Below are 26,057 nucleotides of genomic sequence, written 5' to 3'. Positions count from 1 at the left end.
TGGAAATGTGCACAGTTTGGAGTTGGGGAGGGGTGGTTGGTGGGGGGGGGGGAACACCCAGTGCCCCAGTACATTAGAGCGCCAATGCATTGATCTGCAGATCAGAGGGAACGTGAATGTAGCTGCCCACCCCCCACATGACAATATTGCACCACTGTGGGGAGTGCTGAGTGAAAACCAACACAGGCAGGTAGGGGGAATTGGAGGGTAAGTTATCCTGAGGGATTATCCCATATGCCTGTTGGGAGGAAGCTGTGTGTTCTCTCAACTTTGGATGGTGCGTGATAAAGGGAGAGCAGGGAAAAGATGAGAAAAATAATGGAAGAAAGAGAGAACCTTACCCGATTAGCAACCACAATAAAAACAAAGTGCTGTTCAGTTTGTGAAGATAGTTTTACTATTTTGTGTTTTAGTTCTCTAGGCCATTCCTTGGCCAACAGGGCGGAGAAGCAGATATGCTCCCAGGTCTCTAGTATTGCAGCTCTGTAACCAATCCCTGGGCGCCATGCAAGACCAGGCTGCAGTGACATGCCGTCTGGTTTCTCCATCATGCTTGGTTGGAAAATACCTGGTCTCCACTCACTGCCCCCCCCCCCCCCACTTTGTCCTGATACCCCTTTGATCCCGGGGAGATTGGGAGAGAGAAGGAGAACAAGTGCACCCTCTGTTGATGCAGCACGCTGATACGCCTGACGCACGAGGGTCACCGCCACAAGCCGACTGTCGGAGTTATTTTGTTCCCCAGCCTCGTCACCTTCTCTTGCGAAGGAGTGGGCCCACACTGAGGCATGGATCCACAGGCTGAGCTCAGTCCTGCCCTTGCTCCACATCCACACACAGGCACGTTCCAGCAGGGGTTTCTCGAGCAGGAACCTGGGGCTGATTTTTGCCTCTCCCTAATCCAGGAGAGCTGAGGCCTACGGCATGTTCAAAGCCATTTTAGCTGTGATGATCTGACTTAGCAAAGACTCAGGAGTCAACCTGGGACCCTCCTTTCTTGTTTTGAAGGTTCCCTGTTAACTCTGGGATTTCCCTGGAGCAGGAAAAACAGAGAGAGTTCCTGTCAACACAGAACTGAAATTCTTTAACCATTTTGAAAATATACATTTATAAACATCCTACACCTTTTCTATAACATCTTCATCAATGACTTGATTCTAAACATATAACACTGAATATTATGAAGTAAAGGTAGAAAAATAGAAGGAACCGCAGGACATTTCTCACAATATTTGTTGAAGAAAATGATTGTTTTAAAATAAATGTGTTAAATTATTTGTTTTGGTGAAGCACCGAACCAGTGGTGTGAAACCTATTGGATCAATGGGGATAGAATCATGTCCAAAGTTTAAAAGGGAGGGGTAGATAATGACTTCGTCCCTCCAGTTTCCTCCCTTCCTCTACTTTGGTGACTCATGCAGGAGCACAGAGCCACAGGTCCCGCCCACCTTCTTATACCTTGTCCAAGTGGCCACTCTTCATGTGTCAGCCTCGACAGTGAGTCTTCAGCAGGTGACTGACCGAGGCAGGTCTTGCCCAACAACCAGGCACGCAGTTTCCAACAGGAGTTCGCCAGGTTGTGATAATCTGGCTGGTAATTCCCGCAAACAGTTGTCGTGCCTCTGTCACCGCAGTTAATACCAGCAAACTCAGCACAGACCTGGGAGCTCTGACCCATCAGGTGAGCTCTAACCAGGCATGTTAAAGAGTGGTGTGATGCAGCAGTTTGTAGGAACGTCAGTCATGATGCAGCAGGATACTGTTTTTTCTTGTGTCATTGCTACTCCAAGATCCCATTCCAATTCACTGGCCCGGGATGATTGCAGCCCAGGGACGGTGGCGGGTTGTGCGGGTGGGATGGTCGCTCTGGCTACCTGCCCCTCTTCCGTGGTCTAGTCGGTGCCCGGGTGGCCCTGGAGAGGGAGCATGTGGTGTCCGCCAGTACGTATGGGGCCTTCCGCGACCGGTGGGCACCGCCGGGAATAGAGCGTCTAATAGACACACGCAACAACATTGTGATTCAGTTTTATAAGCTTCCCTTTCTGTCTGTTGAAATCGGACTTTATATGTTTCAATTCTTTTGTTAGTTGTTTTATTTTAAGCATCTTTCAGTTTAATTGGACCACATGTTAGACTATTGTATTAGTGATGTCCTTCAAAGGAGGCACTCGTCAGGTGACACTGGGGCACCCCTATTGGTCCAATTAGAACAGGCCCAGGCTGACCACAGCTGTGCTGCTGTGAGGAGGTACCAACTAGAGATGAGCTGCCTGAGAGAGGGGGGTGGGGAGGGAAGAGTGAAAATCAGCGGGAGTATCAATCTCCCCCCTTGCCTACCCCCAGCATTGCTCTCGCCCGCCTCCCAGTCAGTATCAGAGCAGCACTGGCAGGAGCCTAGGAGGAGGAAGCCCACCCAGCTCCTTGAAGAGAGATCACAGTTGGTATGGGGAGACCCGACAGCAATGAAGAGAAAGATTTTTTTTTTAATGTATAAACTATGGCACCAGTGTGAAAAAACAAATAGAATCTTTTTTTTTCCATCCCCAAGGTGAAGGATTTGTTCCTGAAGAAATGTCCGGGAGTGAACTCCATGTTCATTGATGGATCTTTCCAGCTGCTTTAGTAAGATCTCCATTATTTCCTTAAAAGTTACCAAAAAATTCAGATTATAAAGTGCTCACTTTGCTCTTAATTGCGCCAGAATGCAAGTCACTGTCTTACACCTACAATGATGATGATGATGCCAATAAAGCTCGAGTTACACACAGGATTTTACAGTGCTTTTCTCCCATACAGACAGGCCTGTATTTATTTACAATGTAAATCACTGCCTGAAATTCAACAGCAACTTTCAGAAGGAATTATGTAATGTTTACAGTGGGAGCGCCCCCGCTATATTAATCCCTTCTCGGTCAAGCTATCGGAAATACCAACCAAAAGTTATGACGTTTCAGATCTGCCCACAAGAAAATACACCCTTGGATGGATCAGAGTAAACCAACTTCTGTATAGCAGAAGGATGGTTGAACCTGCACAGAGGCAGGATTTTGTTCAATGCTGTCTCCTTGTTACGTATATCTCAATTTCTTAATGTAAAACCATTAGAGACATGTTGTTCTGGAAAACTGTTCTTTGTGGTGAAACTTGGAGGGATACAGCAATACAAGAGGTACTGTATTGGGAGGATCAAGAGGTTGGGAGAGTCAAGGATTGGGATACAAGTTGAAATGGCGTTCACGCTTGCGGTATTGGGAGACTTACAAATATGGAAATATACAGACAAAATCAATTCATGTTTATTTAACAACTTTAATGTAGGTAAAAGGCCTGTAACACAGTATTGGAACAGCTACAGGCCCAGGCTTTTCACTTTCACCTTGATTGAAACATGTCTCTGGACTTGCATCATCCCTGATGTGCTCCGCTAACTCCGGCTGTATTTCTGGCTGCAGAGCCATTTAACTGTAGCAAGTAGGCTTGCTGGCCTCCACCAGGGAGTTGCATGAGTCTGGGGGCAGACTTGCTACTGCAGGCCTCGGGAGGTTGGGGGGGGCCCTACCGCTGCAGGAGAAAGAGGTGGCCCGTGATGGGTCTGGGCAGAGCCCTGCTGTGAGGGAGCTTGTACGGAGGCCTGTTCGACTTGGGTTCCGCTCTGCTGACCTCTGAGCGCCAGAGCCGAACAGGTGGCCCCTTGCTTCCAGCGTTCCAAGAGTGAAAATGTCGGGAAACCTGGCGACGGTTGTGTTTCCCTCATTTGCATGCATTTACCTTTCGTCCCGATGGTCCTGGGCCCCCAGAAAATGGCCAGGGAGGGGCGAGGGTGGAGTGAGAACCCGAGTTGCCTGCTGCCTCTGCTCGCTCCAGATCCACCAAACAAAATAGGGGCGAGGCGGACAACCTAGGCCACTAGGCATTAATGTACAGTATTGAAAGAGATACACTATTGGGAGGGATACAATATTGCAGGGGTGCCCAAGCCTTTGTCTCCTTCGGCCATATTGGTGTGCAAAATGGAGCCTTGGTGGGGTCTGCATATAATCCATGTACCTGTTAATTTGCATATATCTTGAGCTGTTGATAAAAGCAGATCAGCATCTTGACACTAGCTGATTTAGGATTCAACCACCAATGAGGCAACAGCCCTTTTCAAATTACTAAGCCCACAAAATTCAAGCACGACAAACCAACAAATAAGAGCTGAGTTGTCTGGGCTTTCAGGGTCAAAAGTCAGGGGTCACACGTTGGCCTAAGCACACCCCTGCAGTATTGGGATATGTATTGAGAGTGACAGCGTATTACAATATCGAAATGGGAGAGTTGCTGAGTTGCTCACCTCTCAGTTTGCCCATCCATAAGAAAATGGTTCTGAGCCTGTTGTCCAGAATTCGGTCTATCTATGGAGTTACATTTATCCTATCATGTTCTGTTGACCAAGCCACTGTGATGCTCCTGTGTTGCAGTTTTATTTATTCCATCCTGGTGTTGGTGTCGGCGGGGCTGTACGTGGCTGGTGAGGAGTCCTATCTTGCTGTAATGGTGTTTGCTCTGGTCTTAGGCTGGATAAACACACTGTACTTCACCAGAGGCCTGAAGCTAACAGGGACCTACAGCATCATGATACAGAAGGTGGGTGTAGTGATCTGACTGAACTTCGGAACACACACATTTTCAGGGAAAAGACCAGTAGACTCAACAAGCCTATCCCTTTGATTCAATGCAACCCCAAGAACTTCTTGCTCTCTAGAAAGATATCCAGTTCCCCCTCGAACACCAGTCTGCTGTCCACTTCACTGGCCATCAAATTACATCAATCTACCGTCCTTTGTGCAAGAAATAATTCCCCATCTTAGTCCTAACTATTAACGTGTTATCCTGTCACAATCTTGAAAAGTTCCATGACGTCACCTTGCGATGAGAAGAAGCCCAACTTCCTAGAGGGAGTCCAGAACTAGAGGGCACAACCTTAAAATTAGTGATAGGCCATTCAGGGGAGATGTTAGGAAGCACTTCTTCACACGAAGGGTAGTGGAAATCTGAAACTCTTCCCCCACCCCCCCCCCCCCATCCCCTGCAAAAAGCTGTTGAGGCTGGGGGAGTCAATTGAAAATGTCAAAACTGAGATTGATAGATGTTTGTTAGGTAAGGGTATTAAGGGTTATGGAACCAAAGTGGATAAGTGGCGATAAGATACAGATCAAGCATGATCCAATTAACTGGTGGAACAGGCTCGAGGGGCTGAATGGCCTACTCCTGTTCCTATGTTCCTTAATTGTTCCCCGTAACTTAGATTCCTGAAACCAGTATTCTTGCTCACCTCCTTACCTTCTCAAGGGACTGAAATCTTTCCGATGCCACGCAGTATAAAAGATTCTTTGACCATTCCTCACTGGGAGGGGAGGGTGGATGAGGGCGGGGAGAGGATGGAGGCCATTGGACACATATCTGATGTGACCACTGTCTTGTACATCATTCTTCTTCAAATAGTGAAACTGATGTGATGGCGGGAGGAAGTACAAGTCCTCATTTACATTACGTGGATCCGAGCAGATGACGCAAAGTGATGGGGGTAACCCAGGTGGCCTGAATATGAGATCACAGATTATTCTGATGAAAAGAATGGGCAATTTTATTCAGAGGCAATTTAGAAAAACAATAAAATTACTACTTAAAAACACACCCTACACTAACGATAATATAATAGCCTGCAGTAAATAAACAGAATGTACAATTCGTAGACTTGGAGCTGATGATGCTTTCATGGCTCCATCCACGACTTCATCCATAATGCAAGATTAACTCATTAACATATTCAAACTTGTTCTCTGGCCCATACAGTGCACGGAGACAAGATCTCAGGTACCAGCAGCAAATAAGCAGCTGCTGGTGCCTCATTCTATGAAGTAATTCTTGGAGTTGGGGGGGGGGGGGTAGGGGTAAAGGGGAGGAGGTGGGTTCTGGTGCCTGAGCCAAACTGGCATTTTGAGGCACAATGCTAGACATCAATATGGGTTGGGAGGCCTTTGTGTAAGATCAGGGCCCACCATGATGAAAACCTTTGATTTAAAATCCCCTTCAGCACCCGTTGTTAATGGATATTGAGGAATGTAGTTATAGATGGTTGTAGTTGTTGGATCAATCATCACAGCCCCAGGACATCGCTGCAGGAGTTCCTCAGGGCAGTGTCCTAGACCCAAACATCTTCAGCTGCTTCATCAATGACCTTCCCTCCATCATAAAGTCAGAAGTGGGGATGTTCGCTGATGATTGCACAGTATTCAGTTCCATTCGCAACTCCTCAGATAATGAAGCAGTCCATGTCCACATCTAGCAAGACCTGGATGACATTCATGCTTGGGCTGATAAGTGGCAGGTTACATTCGCGCCACACAGTGCCAGGCAATGACTATCTCCAACAAGCAAGAGTCTAACGACCACCCCTTGACATTCAATGGCATTACCATCGCTGAATCCCCCACCATCAACATCCTGGGGGTCACCATTGACCAGAAACTTTACTGAACCAGCCACATAAATACTGTGGCAACAAGAGCAGGTCAGAGGCTGGGTATTCTGTGGTGTGTCTCACCTCCTGACTCCCCAAAGCCTTTCCACCATCTACAAGGCACCATCTACAAGGCACACGTAAGGAGTGCGATGGAATACTCTCCACTTGCCTGGATGAGTGCAGCTCCAACAACACTGAAAAAGCAGCCCGCTTGATTGGCACCCCATCCACCACCTTAAACATTCACTCCCTGCACCACCAGCGTACCGTGGCTGCAGTGTGTACCATCTACGAGATGCACTGCAGCAACTCGCCAAGGTTTCTTCGGCAGCACCTCCCAAACCCGCGACCTCTACCACCTAGAAGGACAAGGGCAGCAGGCACATGGGAACACCACCAGCTCCAAGTTCCCCTCCAAGTTACACACCATCCTGACTTGGAAGTATATCGCCGTTCCTTCATCACCGCTAGGTCAAAATCCTGGCACTCCCTCCCTAACAGCACTGTGGGAGTACCTTCACCACACGGACTGCAGCGGTTCAAGGCGGCAGCTCACCACCACCTTCTCCAGGGCAATTAGGGATGGGCAATAAATGTTGGCCTTGCCAGTGATGCCCAGATCCCAGGAACGAATGGAAAAAAAAATTGGCGTGCTGCCCAGGTGCTTCAGCCACATTATGGGGTGCGGCCCTAATTTACATTGGCTCTGCCACCTTAATGAGCCAGCTCCCAGCGCCACTATGTGCTGCCTGGCCACATTGCAGCGAGCTGGTGCTAGGGTTGCCCACCCGCCCGGATTGCCCTGGAGTCTCCAGGAATTAATCTCCAGGACGCTGCTGTGAGCAACCCAGGAGAAAAATCATAGGGACAATAAGAAAAATTGTGTTTTTAAACAGGAGTGTGGGGGAAGGGGCAGTTGGGGGCAAGAGGTCATGTGATGACGCTTCCAGGAATGTGTCCAACCAGTGTTGGCGACCCTAGGTATCGCATTGGACATGGAGTAGGTCTCAGTGCCTGATGATATACACGTCCTCACATCAAGCATCCACTGGTACATTACTGCCTTTTTGGCACTGGGACAGAGCTGAAGATAAAAAAATGGCATATGTGAGCCCATAAAAAGGAAGGGTAAAGAAATTGAGCTGCCTGTAGAATGCTTTGTACAGAATCAACTTGTTCCCGTGAAAACTAAGCTTATCAAAGCCACATACAGAGGAGATTCATACAGAAGATTCTAATTTTGACTTTGAAAACTGGCTCGGCAGGCAAATCGCTCATGCTAGTTTCAGCATTAGAAGATTCAGTAGCTGTGCCCACACTTGTAGTAAGCTCCAGAGACTGCAATCACATCCACAGAGCATCACACAAGGGACCCTCAGCATTATGTGCCATGCAATGTCACTGTAATTTGTATAATCTATTCATTTCCATTGGACATTTCTATCTTCTGACAAGTTGTCCTTTTATTTTTCAGATCCTGGTTAAAGATCTTTTCCGGTTCCTTCTAGTTTACGTACTGTTCATGATTGGTTTCACATCAGGTTTGTAATGTTAAAACACTGACATCTTGCTGTGCATATTGGCAAGGGTGTAACAGTATTTAAAAAGCTGGGGGTGGGGGGTGGAGGGGTGAGGTGAGGGGCGGAAGGGGTGTGTGAAATGGTACACCATGCTAAAGCTCTAACAGGTGATGTTAAGGGGTGTGGTAGGACATGGCTTTGTGCTCATGACTCCTCACACGGTAAGTTCCCAATCTGAACTGTGGTATTGGAGGAGATGGGCGGGGGTAACTGTAAGGCTAGTCACCCTGGGATTATGTTACACACTTCCCAGGATCTGGTTATACAAAACCACTGGCAGATATGACGGCGCAGGTTGCCTGTCTTGCCTTTCCTGTGCACCATTGCAACAGGAAGCATAGAAGAGGTAAAAGAGAGAAAAAGATACAGATCGTTCTTCAAACAGATGCTTTAAAAACAGATTTATGGAACCACAGATTCGTTTTACACTTCTCTGCTATGTCCGAGTAAATGTTATAAATTGTAATGGTGTAACATCTCTTAAATTCTGTTCCAGCCCTGGTCTCACTTTTGATGACTTGTCCCAGTGATGACACTACGCTTCAAACCTGTGACATAACATCCGATTCGCCAAACTGCACAAGCTCAACATATCCCATCTGTAGAGACAACTTATCGTTCAGCAAGTTCCTGCTGGAGCTCTTCCGCCTCACCATCGGCATGGGTGACCTAGATGTTATCAACAGTGCCAAGTACCCTATTGTCTTCGTCATCCTCCTGGTCTCCTATATTATCCTGACCTTTGTGCTGCTGCTGAACATGTTAATTGCTTTGATGGGTGAAACTGTGGGGCAAGTCTCTAAGAAGAGCAAGCAAATCTGGAGACTTCAGGTGAGAGGTGATTAGGTTGCACTGGGTTCTGGGTACGTTTGAATCCCTGGACTTGAATAGTCCAACAGGCCAACCAATCTCTGTCGGCATTTACCCTCCACTGGAGCAAATAGCCCGAATCATATTTACCCACCCAACCTGTTCCCGTATCCCTTGATCCCATTTCCTTCATCCATTTATCCAATCTGACTTTGAATGTTAACATAGTCTCTGCCTCAATCACTAAACCTGGAAGTGAATTCCACCACCTGTGTGAGGAGGTTTCTCCTGCTCTCTGTTCTAAATCTCTTGCATTCAACCTTGTATCAGCGGCCCCTCGTTCTAGACCCCTCAACTACTGCAAAGTCCATGTACACTACATCCGCTGCATTTCTTCCATCTACCATGCCTGTAAAGAATTCTGAGGTTTGTCGAGCACGATTGTCCCTCGTGAAATCTGTGATGGCCATTTGTAACCATTTTCTCAAAACTGTAAGATATCTAAGCTCCTGATGGAACAAAACACCCGCCAGCAGAAACAGCTGCTCCTCCCCCGTGGGGCGGGTGGGGAATGAAACGATCAGACCATTCCTGGCTCTTCCAGCGGGACCTTAGCGGGCTGACTCCTGCCTCTTGCTCCCGGCACCTTGGCCTCTGGTCGGGACCAGCAGTGTCGTAGATTCATGAGTCGGGTCCTGAGTGGAGAGGAGGGCAGCACCGCTGGGAGTGCGAGGCGGATGGCAGTCTGCTGCACTCCAGCTCAGAGAGTCGGCAGCACTGTGCCAATAGTATTCTTTATATATACCCATATTACAAATACTAGCTATAAAAATCCGAAGCAGCAGTCAGCCCGGCCACCACATGATCAAGTGGCAAGCTATGTTTATGTGGGGAGCAGGAGGCAATTTTAGGTTCAGGAACACGCTCGGTGCAAATCTTGAGATAATTATTAAATCCTTGACAGCAGGGTTTTTTTTTGGTGTGAAATTATCAATCTGTACTCCGCAGAAGAGCGGATGCAGAAGTAAACAGAATTAGAACATGCGGATCAAAGAGACCGAGAGACGCCCGATTGTTTAGTTCCTCCATTGCCAGAATGAGATGTTTCTGCCTGCGGGTTTTGCCAGAGTTGGGGACTTTTCATTCATAGCCCTCACCTGATTCTCTGGGCCAGGGCGGCAGGAAGGGCCTTTGTATTTCAGTGCTGGTTCTGGGAGAGCAGGGCCATGTTGGCCTCTTGTAGCCTCTCTCCCACCGTTCCCACACCATCCCCCACACCATCCCCCCATCCCACCACACCATTCCCCCCCATCCCCCACACCATTCCCCCCCATCCCCCACACCATTCCCCCCATCCCCCACACCATTCCCCCCCATCCCCCACACCATTCCCCCCCATCCCCCACACCATTCCCCCCCATCCCCCACACCATTCCCCCCATCCCCCCATCCCCCACACCATTCCCCCCCATCCCCCACACCATTCCCCCCCATCCCCCACACCATTCCCCCCATCCCCCACACCATTCCCCCCCCATCCCCCACACCATTCCCCCCCATCCCCCACACCATTCCCCCCATCCCCCACACCATTCCCCCCCCATCCCCCACACCATTCCCCCCCATCCCCCACACCATTCCCCCCCATCCCCCACACCATTCCCCCCCCCCATCCCCCACACCATTCCCCCCCCCATCCCCCACACCATTCCCCCCCCATCCCCCACACCATTCCCCCCCATCCCCCACACCATTCCCCCCCATCCCCCACACCATTCCCCCCCATCCCCCACACCATCCCCCCCCATCATTACCCCATCCCCCCATCCCCCCCACCACATACCATCCCCGCCCCCCCTCCCCTCCACCCATTAAAAAAGGAGGAAGAGAGAGAGATGGAACTAAAGGAGAGGGAGAGACAAAAGTGATGTGAAGGAGGAGGGCGAGAAGGAGACAGAAGTGAAGATGAGAGGCAGAAGTGGAAGAGGAGTGAGACAGACAGGTGTGAAGGGGGAGTGATGAGGGGAGGGAGGTGGAGAGGCAGACTGTGTTGGTGCTCAACTGTTGTGATACATGGATCCAGTCTCCTGCTGCGAGGTTGGACACCCTTGATATAAAATGTGTAAAAATGATTGTTGAAATAATATCCCATTATTTATCATTCTTGACAGTGGGCGACAACAATCCTGGACATCGAGAGATCGTTCCCAGTGTTTTTGAGGAAAGCATTCCGTTCAGGAGAGATGGTTACCGTGGGAATCAATTCTGATGGCACTCCTGACCGGAGGTGGTGCTTTAGGTATGAAAGGGATAAGACTTTTTTTTAATTCTTTTTCTCTTTTACCGCTTTCTTCTGTGTATTGACCACTTATACTCAAGCTGGGCTTGTTGTGACTCGGCGGGACAGTTGCAGTAACTGGTGTAGAGGTACCACGGCCAATTTATCAAAATGCTTGGGGCCAATCTCCTGCTGGAATCAGCTGTAAATTTGAAACCCAAGGGTTGGTGGACGATGTTCCCACCTGGTAGTGATCGGTCTGGGCACATTTCCAACCATCCACTGGCATTCCATTTCAACAACCCCAGAAAGGACCCAAGGTATCCAAAAAGGCCACCTTGTCAATAAAATAAATAACCAGAAAATGCTAGAAAGACACAGTGGGGGAGAAATTGGGTGGAGCCGCAAACGGGGCGCCAAGCTCGCCTGCGCGCCGGATTTTGCGCTGCGATCGGAGCAGCAGCGATCGCCGGAAATTCAGCTTGGGCGCCCCAAGAGGGACACGGGGCGAGGCTCGAGGCGCTCCGCGTCCCTCTTAGGGCGCTGAAACTGAATATCGCAGCGCAACGTGCCACAGCGCCACACGCTGCGGCACGGCGCGCTGCGGTACTGCAGGCCTTCCTCCCATTCTTAAGGGGGAGGGGCCTGCACCAGCGCGATGAGCGATCGCGAGTGCTGGCAAAAGAGCCCGGCACCGAGGAGAAGTGCCGGGCTCTCGGAAAACAGCCGGCAATGCCGCGGGGGGAGAACAGGAGGCCAGGGACGGAGGTGCTGGCAGGTGGCCGCCGAAAAAAAAACGGCCGCCCCCCACCTCAACCTTAATTTGCGCCACTGCCGCCACAGGTAGGCCCCGTGAACCGGGCGCGATTAGCGAGCGGCGCTACAGAGGCGGTCACTGCCAAATATCGCGATCGGGGCGGTAGCGGGGTGCTGCGCACACCGATGACATCATCGGTGGTGGCGCAGCGCAACAGGCTAACGCCGCCATTAGCGCCCCAGCTAAATATCGCGGGAGGCGTGGCCAGTGGTGCTAAAGCCACTGAGTGTCCTCTTTCGGCGCTAACTGGTGGCGCAGCCCACCGAATTTCTTCCCCAGTAAGTTTGTCAGCAATTGAAGGACAAGTTAAAATGTTGTCAGAACTGAGAAGGGTTTCCATCTGAAACAATAACCTACCTTTTCCTCACTTTTGATGTAAACTCAGGGAATCGCCTACAGCTGAGCTCATTGAGAATAGTCGACAGTCTTAGGTTTCAAATAAACCTTGATCCAAAGGGGACTGGACTTGGGGGATGGGATGAAGCAGGGGCTTCAAATCAATTCTGAGTAGTTGGGTTGAATAATGTGCCCGGCTTCAACACCCTGTAAAGAACTGGTGCACTTGACCTGGACTGTTGGGAATAGTGTAATCTTAGACTGTTATAATGGCCCAGAAATTCGGGTCTCCACGGGTGGGTACACACGGGGTACTCACCCGTAAGCCCAATGGAAGTGCTGGTTTCCTGCAAGCACTGCGCATGCGCGGGAAACCGGCACTTCTGTTCCCCTGAAAGAAGGCGTTAAGAGGTTGAATGCGTGCGCAGGAGAGGCAGCGCGTGCGCATCGAACTTAGTTTTTTTTTGCAGGTTTTCCCGGGAAGGTAAGTCTCCAGAAGTTAGACATGTAAAAAGCAGTCGCAAGGCCTGCTTTTTACAAGGTAAGTGGTGATTTAATTAAAATTAAAACATTTTTTCCACAGGTTTATTATTTTTAAAAATACTTTAAAGAAAGGTAAGTTTATTTTTAGCCCCGTTAGAAAATAAAATTATTTTTTCCAAAAATTTAAATTATTGTTTTAAATAGTTATTTCAAGTAATTTATAGTTTATTTAAAAAATTTGATTTAAAAAAAAATTTATTTGAAGATTTAGTGATTTTTGGGGCTTATAGTATTTATAGGTTTGACAGCTCTTCCTGTCAAACTTATGAATGAAGCATTCCTTGCTCCGATTGGCTCTCCATGGCCCACGTGATCCCAGGGGACACATCGAACTAACTGCGCCCCTGGGATACGCAAGCACTGCGCGCCGGCAGTTGGAGAAGGCCCAGGATCGGAATCCCACGTGGGCCCACAGCACAACGGCCTGCGCGGTAGGCAAGTGCAGGTCGGGGGCTTGCACCCGCGGGAAGCCCCCGACCCGAATTTCTGGGCCATTGTATTACTGGTGCAACATTCCAGCCTAAAATTGTTACTTTAAGGTGATTTTTCTTCTATATATGAACCATATAGTCACGATCAACGTTCCCTTCATCAGACGAAGGGTCCCAGACCTGAAACGTTAACTCTGTTTCTCTCTCCACGGATGCTGCCTGGCCTGCTGAGTGTTTCCAGCATTTTCTGTTGTTGTTTCAGAAGTTCCAGCATCCGCAGTATTTTGCTATTGTTCTACAGTGACCGACCTCGACCTGTTGAGCAAGGCCTGTACATAACAAGCAGGCTTCAAATAAGAGGCAGTCTTGTTGCGATGATCCCTTGTGCTTTTGCAGTAACCATGACACTGGTCTCTCCGTGTATATTCCAGGGTGGATGAGGTCAACTGGTCTCATTGGAACCAAAATGTTGGAATTATTAATGAAGACCCAGGAAGGAGCGACACCTACCAATATGACGCTGGTTTTACCCAAACCATGGGCCGGTTACGCCGAGGTGAGCTGCTGTTACGTTGACACTTACAAGAGAGTCGGAGATTTAGCAAATACAGTGAGACCTGTAAATTACGGACACCTTGGGGACTGGCATCAGCTGTCTTTTTTTTTGCAGGTGTCCTTATTTTCAAAGTGGCCATTGTATGCACTGTAAAAAAAAATTTCAGTAGAATGGGGAGTTCTTTACCCAGCATCCATAGCGGCAGAAAAACCGCTCCATCTCTGGGACAGAGCCGTGCGAGCATTCAATCCCAGCGATAGGGCGGTTTCTCTGCCACTATGGACGCTGGGTAAAGAGCTCCCCATTCCACAACAGCCGTTTCTTTCACAAAACTCGTTGCCGCCTCGCGCTGACCGGCAAACAATGACCTCACGAGAATTTTGGGGGGCAGAAAGGAGGCCAGCTGCAAGGGCACGCGCCAGTGCTCCCGATTCGATTCAGTGAAAGTCCCAGATATAGTGGCATTGCAACAGGCTGTGTCCCGTGTTTTGAAGGTGTAAGAGGGCTTGGTGCATTGAAGGCTGTCCGTAGTTCGTGATTTGCGAGTGTCCCTGGTTTCAGAGTGCCTCTTGTATATTTTACCACATTAAGTTCTTTGGGTCTCTCAATACCTGTCCGTTTTTTGGGAGTGTCCGTTTATACAGGTTAAGACCACATGCTGCTCGTAACTGCCAACGAGTTTATGCCCAAGACATAATTTCCCAGTGGCTCCCAAAAGAATAAAGAAACAAGTTGACATGAATCAGTCATTCATGAAAGAAAGACTTATGAAATAATACTGGGCGGCCTGCGGGTGGCGCTGTCCAGGGAGAGTATAAATACTCGGGCATAGGCCCAGCTTGCGCAGGACATTCTTAACAGGAACTAGTGAAGGACACAGCTAGACCTCCATGTTGTAAAACAGTTGATTAAAGCTTTGTTTAACGCTTAGACCAAGTGCCTAGTAGTTTTCTTATGTCACAAGTTTATAGAAAACCTTCAAAAATTCAAATTTACCGTTGAACAAAGTTCTGTTCTTGACTTAATTGGGCATGAAAACAAAGGCCTAGATTTTCTGTTCAAGGTCGTGGCGTCCAGTATTGCCAAGGGCGGCACAGGGACCATTTAAATTTCAAAGAGGCAGAAAGCCTGTGGACAACAGCAACAACTTGCATTTATATAGCTCCTTTAACGCAATAAAACATCCCAAGGCGCTTCACAAGGAGGATCCCTTGCACAGGCTGTGACACTTTTTTAAAAAAAAGAGAAGTTTCACAGTTCTTTGGCCAGCAAGGAGCCTGTCAATCTCCACCTGAAACATTGAAAATGACCCTGACTCTGGAATATTGACCTGGGTCAGTGGCACATCCTGGTCCTGGCCTGCCGAAGATGTGTCAGAAACCTAGGCCAAAACCTCTAGATCCGGAGGAAAAGCCTCTGATCTGGTAACACCTCGCTCACTATTCCACGCTGTAATTTATTTACAAACACATTCCTGATGGGAATCGGACAAAAAATGAAAAAACTACACCTCCTGGGATCCTTGATGCTTTTTACGATGCATTAAAACATTTAAAGTTTGGACTTGTGTTGCTTTTGTTTCTTAACTATAAAATGTTCAGTAAATCTATCTTCTCTTGTCTGTAGGTTTGGTGAATGTTTGCGGGGATGGGGGGGGGGAGCAGAGTGTTGCCTGACCACCTCAATTAACAAACGCTCATATTTCTATTCACGCAGACCGCTGGTCAACTGTGGTCCCACGAGTGGTGGAGCTGAATAAAAGTCCCTGTCCTGACGACTATGTGGTGGGAATGGAACACATCTCGCTGGAAAGGAAGTATGGACACGGCAATTTGCATCAAAATAGCCACCGGAAGAAGGATGAAACACACATTTAATTCATGGCCAGAGCTGTGCTTCGTTACTTGACAGATGCTGGAAGTGAATTAACAAAGCCAGAGTCAAATCAAAACCCAGTCGGGATTCTTACAGGGGAACATTTCTGATTAAGTGTTAGTGCTACAAGACGCACGCTGTCCCTTGTAGGGATCTGTACACATTTCATGACCATTCAGTGTTTCTTGCTGCTGGAAGGTTGGCGCCAGTAAGAACAGATTAGCTTTGAGATATTCACCGCCCCACCCTAGACTGTAGAGAAGTTATTTCCCACTCTGCTCACCTGCAGGAACGTCTTCCTGGGACAAGGGCCTGAATGAACCGAGTGTTTCCTCCACCCCACCCCAGCTTCCCCACCCATCACCCCACCGGTCTATGATACACCATGATAACGTTGCAGATATTAGATTTATGGGGTAGAGTTTCCGCGAGGGTTCCCTGATTGCTCAACTTTGCTAGAAGATCGATGGAAACTCTGGGGAGATTCTGCTAACAACAGATGTTTCGGCCATTTCTCCAGGGTTTCTGCTGAAGTTATGTCGGATTATTGGATAAAATTGCTGGCATATGTATTTATGATGCTAAGTGCTGGTTTTAAATATGCCTTCTAGTGGGACACTTTCTGTGATTTTGGTCCTCCGTCCATCACACAGATCATTTAAAAAATTATATTTACTGTAATTGTTATATATGAGTGAGAAGAGGAAGAATCTAGTGGCATCAAAAGCAGGAGCTCATATTCTGTTTTGCAAGGATCTCACATTTTAAATTTTTGACCTTTGCTTTTTATTTTTCTTAATTATTTGGTCCCAAGGACTTTATTTTTCAATTATTGCATCTGGCACTCATCAGGATGAGGGATGTGGAATATGAATATGTTCTGTTTCAGGGACCCCAGTGTCAGTTTCAAACATTCAAGGTCAAATATAGCACAGTCAGAAAGGATTTGAACCAGGGTGTCAAACATAGAAACATAGAAGATAGGAGCAGGAGTAGGCCATTCGGCCCTTCGAGCCTGCTCCGCCATTCAACGAGATCATGGCTGATCATCCAAACCCTAGCACCCGGTCCCTACACCGACAGCCATCCCACCCAAGCCCTATCCCCGTAACCCCGCGTATTTAATCCCCCCTAACACTAAGGGCCAATTTTTATCATGGCCAATCAACCTAACCCGCACATCTTTGGACTGTGGGAGGAAACCGGAGCACCCGGAGGAAACCCACGCAAACACGGGGAGAATGTGCAAACTCCACACCGACAGTCACCCGAGGCCGGATTTGAACCCGGGTCCCTGGCGCTGTGAGGTGAAAGGTTAGTGTGACTCAATTCCCCCTAGGGGATTTGAGGAATAATTATTTTAACCCTAGTCTGGTCTAATGCCACTGTATTTTTGGCCTGTTTTGCAGTATTGAGAAAGAGAGTAGGGTTGTACAGAGTCGGCAATGCCCAATGTGGTGTGCCAGTGTGATTAGTTCCCTCCCCAGAATTAGAGCAAGAGCTGCTCCCAGCCATGTGAGAGGTGATCCAGAATGAAGTGAACCAGCTGGCGCTTGCACAGACTCTACACCACTTGTGCAGGAGATGTGTATAGAGCTATTCCGTCAGTCAGACATGAATCCCCAGCATTGCAAACCCAGTGGGAGGAGCTAGTTCTTAATCTTGAGATCCATTCAGAGTAAATAATTCTGCTCCATTAATTCTGCCCCCAATCACTGCCAGTGCCCTGGAAATTCAGAACAAATAGGACAGTGAGTAGCACAGGAGTAAATTAACATTTGCACATGCTGCTACATCCAGTTCCTTCTAGCCGAATCTTGTGTGCACCATCAACTGTGCCCTGTCCCAGTGTGATTAACTGTAATATATTTGTCATAACTGATCTATGTATTGGCGCTTTCTACCATTTCTATTTCCACTGTATGAGATATGAAGGTTTACTCCCACTGTGTCTTGGCTACCATTTTACATAAGAACATAAGAATTAGGAGCAGGAGTCGGCCATATGGCCCCTTGAGCCTGCTCCGCCATTCAGTAAGATCACGGCTGATTTTCGACCCCAACTCCACTTTCCCACTCCATCTCCATATCCCTTGGTTCCCCTAGAGTCCAAAAATTTTATCTATCTCAGCCTTGAATCTACTCAAAGACTCGGCATTCACAGCCCTTCTGGGGCAGAGAATTCCAAAGATTCACAACCCTCTGAGTGAAGAAATTCCTCCTCATCTCAGTCCTAAATGGCCGACCCCTTATTCTGAGACTGTGCCCTCATATTCTAGACTCTCCAGCCAGGGGGAAACAACCAGCCAAGCTGCAGTGAGCATGCCCAATGCCTCCCGTCAGCCTTCGGTTCCAGGTGGTGCAGGATAAATGGAAGCAGATATCACTACTGTATCTGTCTGTGCACCTGACCCAGAACCAGCACAGCAACAAGTGTGACTGATTGGGTTTGGGGTAAATCTCAAATAGAAATGCATCCTCAGGAAAGTAATAATGTCATTAAAAAAGTACTTGTGGCATCCTGCACAGGAGAAGATCACCTAGTATGTATAAATTGGCATAATATATAAAACCGATAGTGACAGCTAAATAATACCATGCTCAGATCTTGTGGCTTGCTCACATGATCTGCAGTTTCATAATTCTAGCAGCGTTATACTGATGTTTTTTTTCGATGTTACGCACAATGTATTATTCTGCTGTTAAGGTGTAGCTGTGTTGTTCGTTAACAGATACGTAGATATTCTGGCCAAGGGCTTATGAGGGTGATATTCACCTTCCACTGTTGGAGCAAATCGCTTGCCCGTTACAGAATCTGCCCAGTTTTCATTACCCATGGACTTCAGGCGGGTTCCGTATTGGGCGGATGTTTCACTCCGCCAGTTTACCGCCTTAATTGGTGAAGGTGAAACATAGAAACAGCGAAGATAGGAGCAGGAGTAGGCCATTCGGCCCCTCGAGCCTGCTCTGCCATTTAATGAGATCATGGCTGATCATCCAAATTCAGTACCCTCTCCCTGCTTTCTCCCCATATCCCTTGATCCCTTTAGCCTTAAGAAATATATCTAACTCCTTCTTGAATATATTTAATGAATTGGCCTCAACGGCCTTCTGTGGTAGAGAATTCCACAGGTTCACCACTCTCTGGGTGAAGAAATTCCTCATCTCAGTCCTAAATGGCTTACCCCTTATCCTTAGACTGTGACCCCTGGTTCTGGACTCCCCCGCCATCGGAAACAACCTTCCTGCATCTAGTCTGTCTAGTCCTGTTAGAATTTTATAAGTTTCAATGAGATTCCCCTCTCATTCTTCTAAACTCTAGCGAATATAAGCCCAATCGACCCAATCTCTCCTCATACGTCATTCCTGCCATCCCAGGTATCAGTCTGGTGAATCTTCGCTGCTCCCTCTGGGGCCTAATTTAAATACCTCTGATGCGCTATCAATTACTCATAAAAGACTGAGAGTTAGGAGAGTAACTAAAGGCTTTTATTAACAACAGAATGGAGGTCTGCCTCGCGTGGTCGACCGGTCCAGGATACAAAGGGCTGGGGAGCAGTCACCTTTATACTAGGACCTGTGGGAGGAGTCAGCCGAGGCATGTTCAGGCATGTACACAGTGGAATACAAACAGGAATACAAACAGTGGTTTACCACAACCTCCACCCAGCGTACATTAGGTGGTGGTGGCCATTAAAATGGCCGACCAGACACAGTCTTGGGCAGGGTGCTGAGAAGGGCAGCTGGAATCCCTGCCTGTTTCAGTGGGAGGCCACTCGTAATATGCAAATCGGGATCTTATAATGTAACACACGCCCCCCCCATTACAATTTTGAGAGACAAATGGGCGGAGTGTGCACCGCCGACGCTCTGCCCATTCCTACTGGCGTTAAATAACCTAACCAGCTGTCCCTAAAGGGACCGCAGGAGCCCGCTCAAAAAACACAGCCCGAAGACATTTTTAACTTTTTTTTTTGTGGGGCCAGGAATGCCGATTTTTCCATCTCTCTCCCCAACCTCCAAACCAGTGAGCTACCTCAGAGTGTCGGTGTGGCACGTGCAGCTTGCTAGCTGCATGCGATTGAGGCTTGGGCCTCACAGTGGTTACAAGGGGTGTGCGGCAGGTGCATTCTGCCCATTGTGCACCTAGAGTTAAATTAGCCTCTCTCTCAAGGGCACGGAGCCTAATCGCTATAGTTAGGACAACCTGGGGTTAAGTGCTGTTTCTAAGGGAAATCTGCAGACTATCAAGGTGAATTTCAAATACCAGGTCTAAAGAAACTAGCATGAAATGACTACCTTTCTGTTTTTATTATTACTGTTGACACTTTGAAGGGTGATGCCTCAAACATGATGGACCAAGAACAACACAAGTCTGATGGGTAAACACAATTTCTCTTTAGTTCATTCCTACCTCAGGAATGGCCAGTGTCTATAGTATTAGACTGTTCTCATGTTCAACTGATATCTGGATTACATAGTCTAACATAGCAGTTACAGCACGGGAACAGGCCATTCGGCCCAACTGGTCCATGCCGGTGTTTCTGCTCCACACGAGTCTCCTCCCACCCCTCTTCATCTCTCCCCATCAACACATCCTTCTATTCTGTTCTCCCTCATGTATTTATCTAGCTTCCCTTTATCATAGAATGAGAGAAATTTACAGCACCGAAGGCGGCCATTTGGCCCATCGTGTCTGTGCCGGCTGAAAAAGTGCCATTCAGCCTAATCCCACTTTCCAGCTCTTGGTCCGTAGCCTTGTAGGTTACGACACTTCAAGTGCATATCCAAGTACCTTTTAAACGTGATGAGGGTTTCTGCCTCTACCACTCTTTCAGGCAGTGAGTTCCAGACCCCCACCATTCTCTGGGTGAAAAAATGTCTCCTCAAATCCCCTGTAAACCTCCTACCAATTACTTTAAATCTATGCCCCCTGGTTATTGACTCTTCTGCTAAGGGAAATAGGTCCTTCCTATCCACTCTATCTAGACCCCTCATAATTTTATACACCTCAATTAAGTCTCCCCTCAGCCTCCTCTGTTCCAAAGAAAACAACCCCAGCCTATCCAATCTTTCCTCATAGTTAAAATTCTCCAGCCCAGGCAACATCCTCGGCAATCTCCTCTGCACCCTCCCTTAAATGCACGATTGTGTGGATTTCCAGAGTTTTTGCCAGGGGTTGGGGTAAGGGGAAGATTCTGGCCACGTTGCTCAAGCTGGCCTGCTGGTGGGTCCGAGGCACAGTGTGAACAGAATCTGTGAAGACTACGTGACATTATTTATTTTTCTAGCTACTCAGCTGTCACCAGGCCACACGTTTGGGTGGGCAACATTCTTCCATCATTGTTAGTCATCCGGCTGCCTAGTACGAGACCTCAGCCCAGCTACCCTCTTCCCCCCCACCATCTCTGTGAGAACTTGTCTCCCTTTGCTGCACAGCTGAGATCAGGAATTCAGCAGAGATGGGGAGGGATAAATAATATCCCAATCTTACAATTTAAATAATACAGGTCTGAAGTTTGTCATTACTGCCAATTGTTCTAAAATATTACAAATCACTAAAACAGGTACAAACAATAATCAAAAAGATGGCCTTCATCTCCTGGGGGTTGGAATGCAAAAGTGAGGAAGTGATGCTTCAGCTGTACAGAGCCATGGTCAGTCACCATCTGCGGTACCACGTTCAGTAAAGGGCACACGATCCTCAGGAAAGATGTATTGGCCTTGGAAAGGGTTCACTGCAGATTCACCAGAATAATACCGGGGCTTAAAGGGTTAAATCATGAGGACAGGTGGCATAAGCTTGGCTTGTATTCCCTTGAGTTTAGAGGGATGAGGGGTGATCAAATCCAGTGGTTCTCAAACTTTTTTGGTTGAAGGACCCCTTTTCAAATGGATTAGTAATCACGGACCCCCCCCCCCCCCCCCGTCTAAATTATAATACTCATAATATGAAAGTGCTACATGTAAAGAGTGTTTTAATAATGCTTTTAAGAAAACAGGTATTTACTTACAGATATCAGTGAGATCGGTGTGCCACACTGTCATCGATCAACTTTTTGGTGCCCACCGCCAGGCTTGGTATCTGCAGGTCTACTTGGCGATCTTGGTGCTCCTCCGTGCGCGCTCCCCTCCTAGGTGAGACAGCCAACCCACTCTAAGCTGCAGATGTGGCGGCCGCTCCCGGCTCGCACCAAGCCTGCCGCCGGCAGCCGCTCATTCGCTTACTCTTGAACACGCCCACCCTCTCCGGTAAGACCGACCCTGCTCGGTACTCATTATTTCGCAGACCCCCTGGAAAGTCTCTACAGACCCCCAGTTTGAGAACTACTGATCTAATCGAGGTGTTTACAATGATAAAGGGATTCGACAGGGTAGATACAGAGAAACGATTTTCTCTGGTGGGGTAATTCAGATAAGAGGGCATAATCTTAAAATTAGAGCCCGGCCGTTCAGGGGTGAAATCAGCCATGATCTCACTGAATGGCAGAGCAGGCTCGAGGGGCCGAATGGCCTACTCCTATGAAATCAGGAAGCACCTTTTCACACAAGGGTGGTGGAAATCTGGAACTCAGTCCCCTAAAAGGCTGGGGGAGTTGACACATTCAGTACTGAGATCGATAGATTTCTGTTGGGTAAGAATATCAAGGGATATATGGATCAAAGAGGGTAAGTGGAGTTGAGGTACAGATCAGCCATAAGCTAATAGAATATCGGAACAGGACTGAGGGGCTGAATGGCCTACTCCTGTTCCTATTAACTTGGTACACAATTTAAAGTCATGTGATATAAAACCAGAAAATGCTGGAAATACTCAGCTTCTGTGGAGAGAGAAACAGAGCTGACGTTTCAGGTGGACGACCTTTCATTTAAGGGCAGGTGCGTGTGTCAAAGTTTGCACAATTTAGTTAGAGCAGGTGGGCTGGGTTAGGCTGTTCCAGGTGATTTTACATCTTCTGTCTATTTTCAACGGGCCCTTAATTGTCACTCAGGATAAGGAAGACAATTGTAACAATGTTCTTGTGAGGAGCTGGTACACGATACCAATCTCCAGCGATCCGATGTGCAGAAGCAGCCAATGTAAAAACAGCCACACTGTGTTACCGCCATTTGCAGTTTCTTCTTGCTTTTTATTTATTCCGTGGCCTTGAGTCTGCTGAACTGGAACTCCTGGATCAGGTCAGATAAACTTTAGTTATTAGCACAGAGGATACATTGCAACTGCTCTCTGTGCGGGCCGAGAGGCTCCTGTGGTCAATCACATACAGAGACCATTTCTTACAACTCTAATGATATGCAACACAGTATATGTTTTTGTTAAAGTGTGAGAACTGCTTTTCTTGAAGTATTTTTCATCTATGTTTATTATGCTGGTCTTCCTGTGTTACATGCTGTTTAAAAAAAAATGTAACCAAAATACACCTCATGGGGGTAGAAATTGGTCTTGGGTTGTCGCGCTCAGGGCGGGATTGCATCGAGCTCGTTATATTCCGCGTTCGATATTCACTGCTACAGCGGACAATGAAACTGAATATCGGGTGGGAAGTAGAACAAGCGGCCGACTCACTGCTTCCCAAGACCAACTTCTATCCCAGAATTGCATTAAGTTCCTGAATTCCCGATCCAGCAGATTATAGTTGACACCACGTCAAGCAACAGTATTTAATCAGTACTGGGAATTAATGGCTGGGGGGGGGGGGAAAGATAGTCGTTTCTGTAGGATATTTGTGTTAGTGTTTAGTGAGGTTCATCTTGTTTTACGTGTCGTCGACAAGCTGTGCATCATTTCACGCAGGCTCCTGGGTTCCAGTAGCATTGGTGTGGTTTGCTGATCCTGCTGCATGCCGGAGGGTAAAACCACATGAAAGGTTGGCGGTCGACTCTTGCTCCAGGGTTGATGGGCAGTCAATTCGGCGGTCAAAAAATGCTTAGATTTGTTGGTTTGGCAGAAACCGTTGGATACCAAACCTTCATTTAAAATCAGGACGGTTAGGGAAGGGTGGTTGAGGTCTGATATTCTACTTGTGCAAAAGAGGAAGAGCAAAAAAGGGGGACAAGACTTCCAGCCAAGAGTTTGCAGGTGACCAGCCCACTGGCCCCTGCCCCCAATAGCACAGCGAAACTGGTTGGATCAGAGTAGTGTGGGAAGAGGGTGATGGATTTTTCCCTCTGCTTTTCTGTAGAGAATCACTTGACACCTCGCCCCAAAGCAGTGAAGCTTAGATCAGTAACTGATTGCGAATCACAGTACGAACCCATGCTGGGCTCAGCCTGCTATACCAGCAGATTGCCAGAGCTCAGATCATATTCATAACACAACCCATCACTAGCAACTGCTACTGTATGCCTCAGAGACATGGACCATGTACAGCAGGCACCGCAAAGCTCTGGAGAGGTACCACCAACGCTGCCTCCGCAAGATCCTGCAAATCCATTGGCAGGATAGGCACACCAAAGTCAGTGTTCTTGCTCAGGCCAACATCCCCAGCATCGAAGCTTTGACCACGCTCGATCAGCTCCGATGGACAGGTCACATTGTCCGTATGCCCGATACGAGACTCCCGAAAACAAGCGCTTTACTCGGAGCTCCGGCACGGCAAGAGAGCTCCAGGTGGGCAGAGGAAACGCTCCTCAATGCCTCCTTGAAAAAGTGCAATATCCCCACCGACACCTGGGAATCCCTGGCCCAAGACCGCACAAAGTGGAGGAGAAGCATCCGGGAAGGCACCGAACACCTCGAGTCTCTTCGCCGGGAGCAAGCGGAAGCCAAGCGCCCCACCCGCCCACCCCTTCAACCACCATCTGCCCCACCTGTGACAGACTGTAGGTCCTGCATTGGACTCATCAGTCACCTGCGAACTCATTTTTAATGTGGAAGCAAGTCATCTTCGGTTCCGAGGGACTGCCCAAGAAGAGAAGATTGGTATAATGCTGCTATAACACACCGTACATGTTGCTAAGCAGTCAGTTCTGAAGAGGGTGTCACACTGATGATTTTGCAGGAAGGAAAAATACTCTCTCATTTGCTTGTAAAATAGTATTCCTGTCCCCTGCACTTTCTCACTAACTCACACTTCAACATGGAGGCAGAAGAATCCAAATAGTCTTTGACCAGATTAACCCCACAATGAATTTTAGCACATTTAAATTGTCACATATAGATTGCTAGTCATTTCCAAACACAACCAGTCTTGTCAAACCCATAGGGGACTTTTGACAAAGGCTGGAGTATTTAATTGGTCAAATCACTGGGGCGAGGGCAAGGTAATGGAGGTGACTGAGTGAAGGAGGTTTGAATTCCAACTTTGGTAGAGAGAAAGATGACAACTTGGCCCTCTACAAGTAAATAGACTGCCCCCTCTTGTCATCTCATCCTTTTTATTGTTCCTTCATTTTTCTGATATTCTCCTACAGTAGTCTCCTACGATCGCTACTAATTATCCCTTCCTGTCTGTACCTAAAGGTATATTCTACGCTCTAAGGATTCTTGTGAATCTGTGCTGTACCTTTCCATGCCTCTGCAATAAAAAAAGGTGAAGCACAGATTCACTGGAATGTCACCAGGGATGAAGGGTTACCGTCCCACAAAGAGACTCGAGAACCGAGGGCTTTTATCGCTAGCGTTCATCAAGGGAAGGGCCGATCGGATGCTGACCATCCAAATTATGATCAGTTAAAATAAATAGTGATAGATTGGTTACCATCTCGCTGTCCAGTGGAAACAGAGGCAGAAATTTAAGATAATCACAAAAAGAGTTAAAGGGGAGGCTAGGAAGAAATTCTTTACACGGAGGGTGGTCAGAATGTGGAATTCTCTGCCACAAACCATTGTTGAAGCAGAGTCCACAACTTCTTTCAAAATGGAATTGAATTGTTGCTGCAGAAAAGAGTGATATTAAAGGATTCAGGGAGTGAACCGGATATTAGACCAGGTGGCTCATGTGGAGAAGAACACTTGATGGGGGCAAGTGGCCTCTTTCTGAGCTGCATCATTCCCTGATCCAAATGTAGGTAACAGTTTTCACAGTGTGGAATGTTGGCTGGAGAAAGTTTTTAAAAAAATGTTTTTAAGTCCTCCTGGTCAAGTCCAGATCAATGTGTAAAACACATTTCCAGCCATGTCCTTCATCCGACATTCCCTGCTTATTGCCCAGTTTATATGTTTAATATATTTTATTTTATGTATCAATGAATTTTAAATGTTAACATTGTGTTATGTAGATATGCAAACCAATAATATAAAATATTTCAAGATGTGTTGCACTGCAGTGTAGATGAATATTGAGGCAAATTGTAATATTTATATACAAAAAAGTGTGTGTCTTA

General features: G+C 47.6%; 1 protein-coding gene across 1 annotated transcript in view; it reads left to right on the top strand.

The window, feature by feature from the left end:
- trpv4 (transient receptor potential cation channel, subfamily V, member 4) overlaps positions 1-17,678 on the top strand; it is a 109,700-nt gene extending 92,022 nt beyond the window's left edge. Inside the window, exons 10-16 of the mRNA XM_085961326.1 lie at positions 2,549-2,622; positions 4,461-4,626; positions 7,980-8,046; positions 8,582-8,916; positions 11,067-11,194; positions 13,732-13,856; positions 15,573-17,678. Of these exons, the coding sequence (XP_085817452.1) occupies positions 2,549-2,622; positions 4,461-4,626; positions 7,980-8,046; positions 8,582-8,916; positions 11,067-11,194; positions 13,732-13,856; positions 15,573-15,733 (1,056 nt within the window). The 3' untranslated portion in view covers positions 15,734-17,678. The remainder of the gene's footprint in view (positions 1-2,548; positions 2,623-4,460; positions 4,627-7,979; positions 8,047-8,581; positions 8,917-11,066; positions 11,195-13,731; positions 13,857-15,572) is intronic.
- The last annotated feature ends 8,379 nt before the right edge of the window (positions 17,679-26,057 follow it).

This window comes from Somniosus microcephalus, chromosome 19, assembly GCF_052327205.1.
Source record: "Somniosus microcephalus isolate GS21.2 chromosome 19, FLI_Smic_1.0, whole genome shotgun sequence".
Taxonomy (NCBI): Eukaryota; Metazoa; Chordata; class Chondrichthyes; order Squaliformes; family Somniosidae; genus Somniosus; species Somniosus microcephalus.
This window is presented reverse-complemented; position numbering and strand designations above follow the sequence as displayed.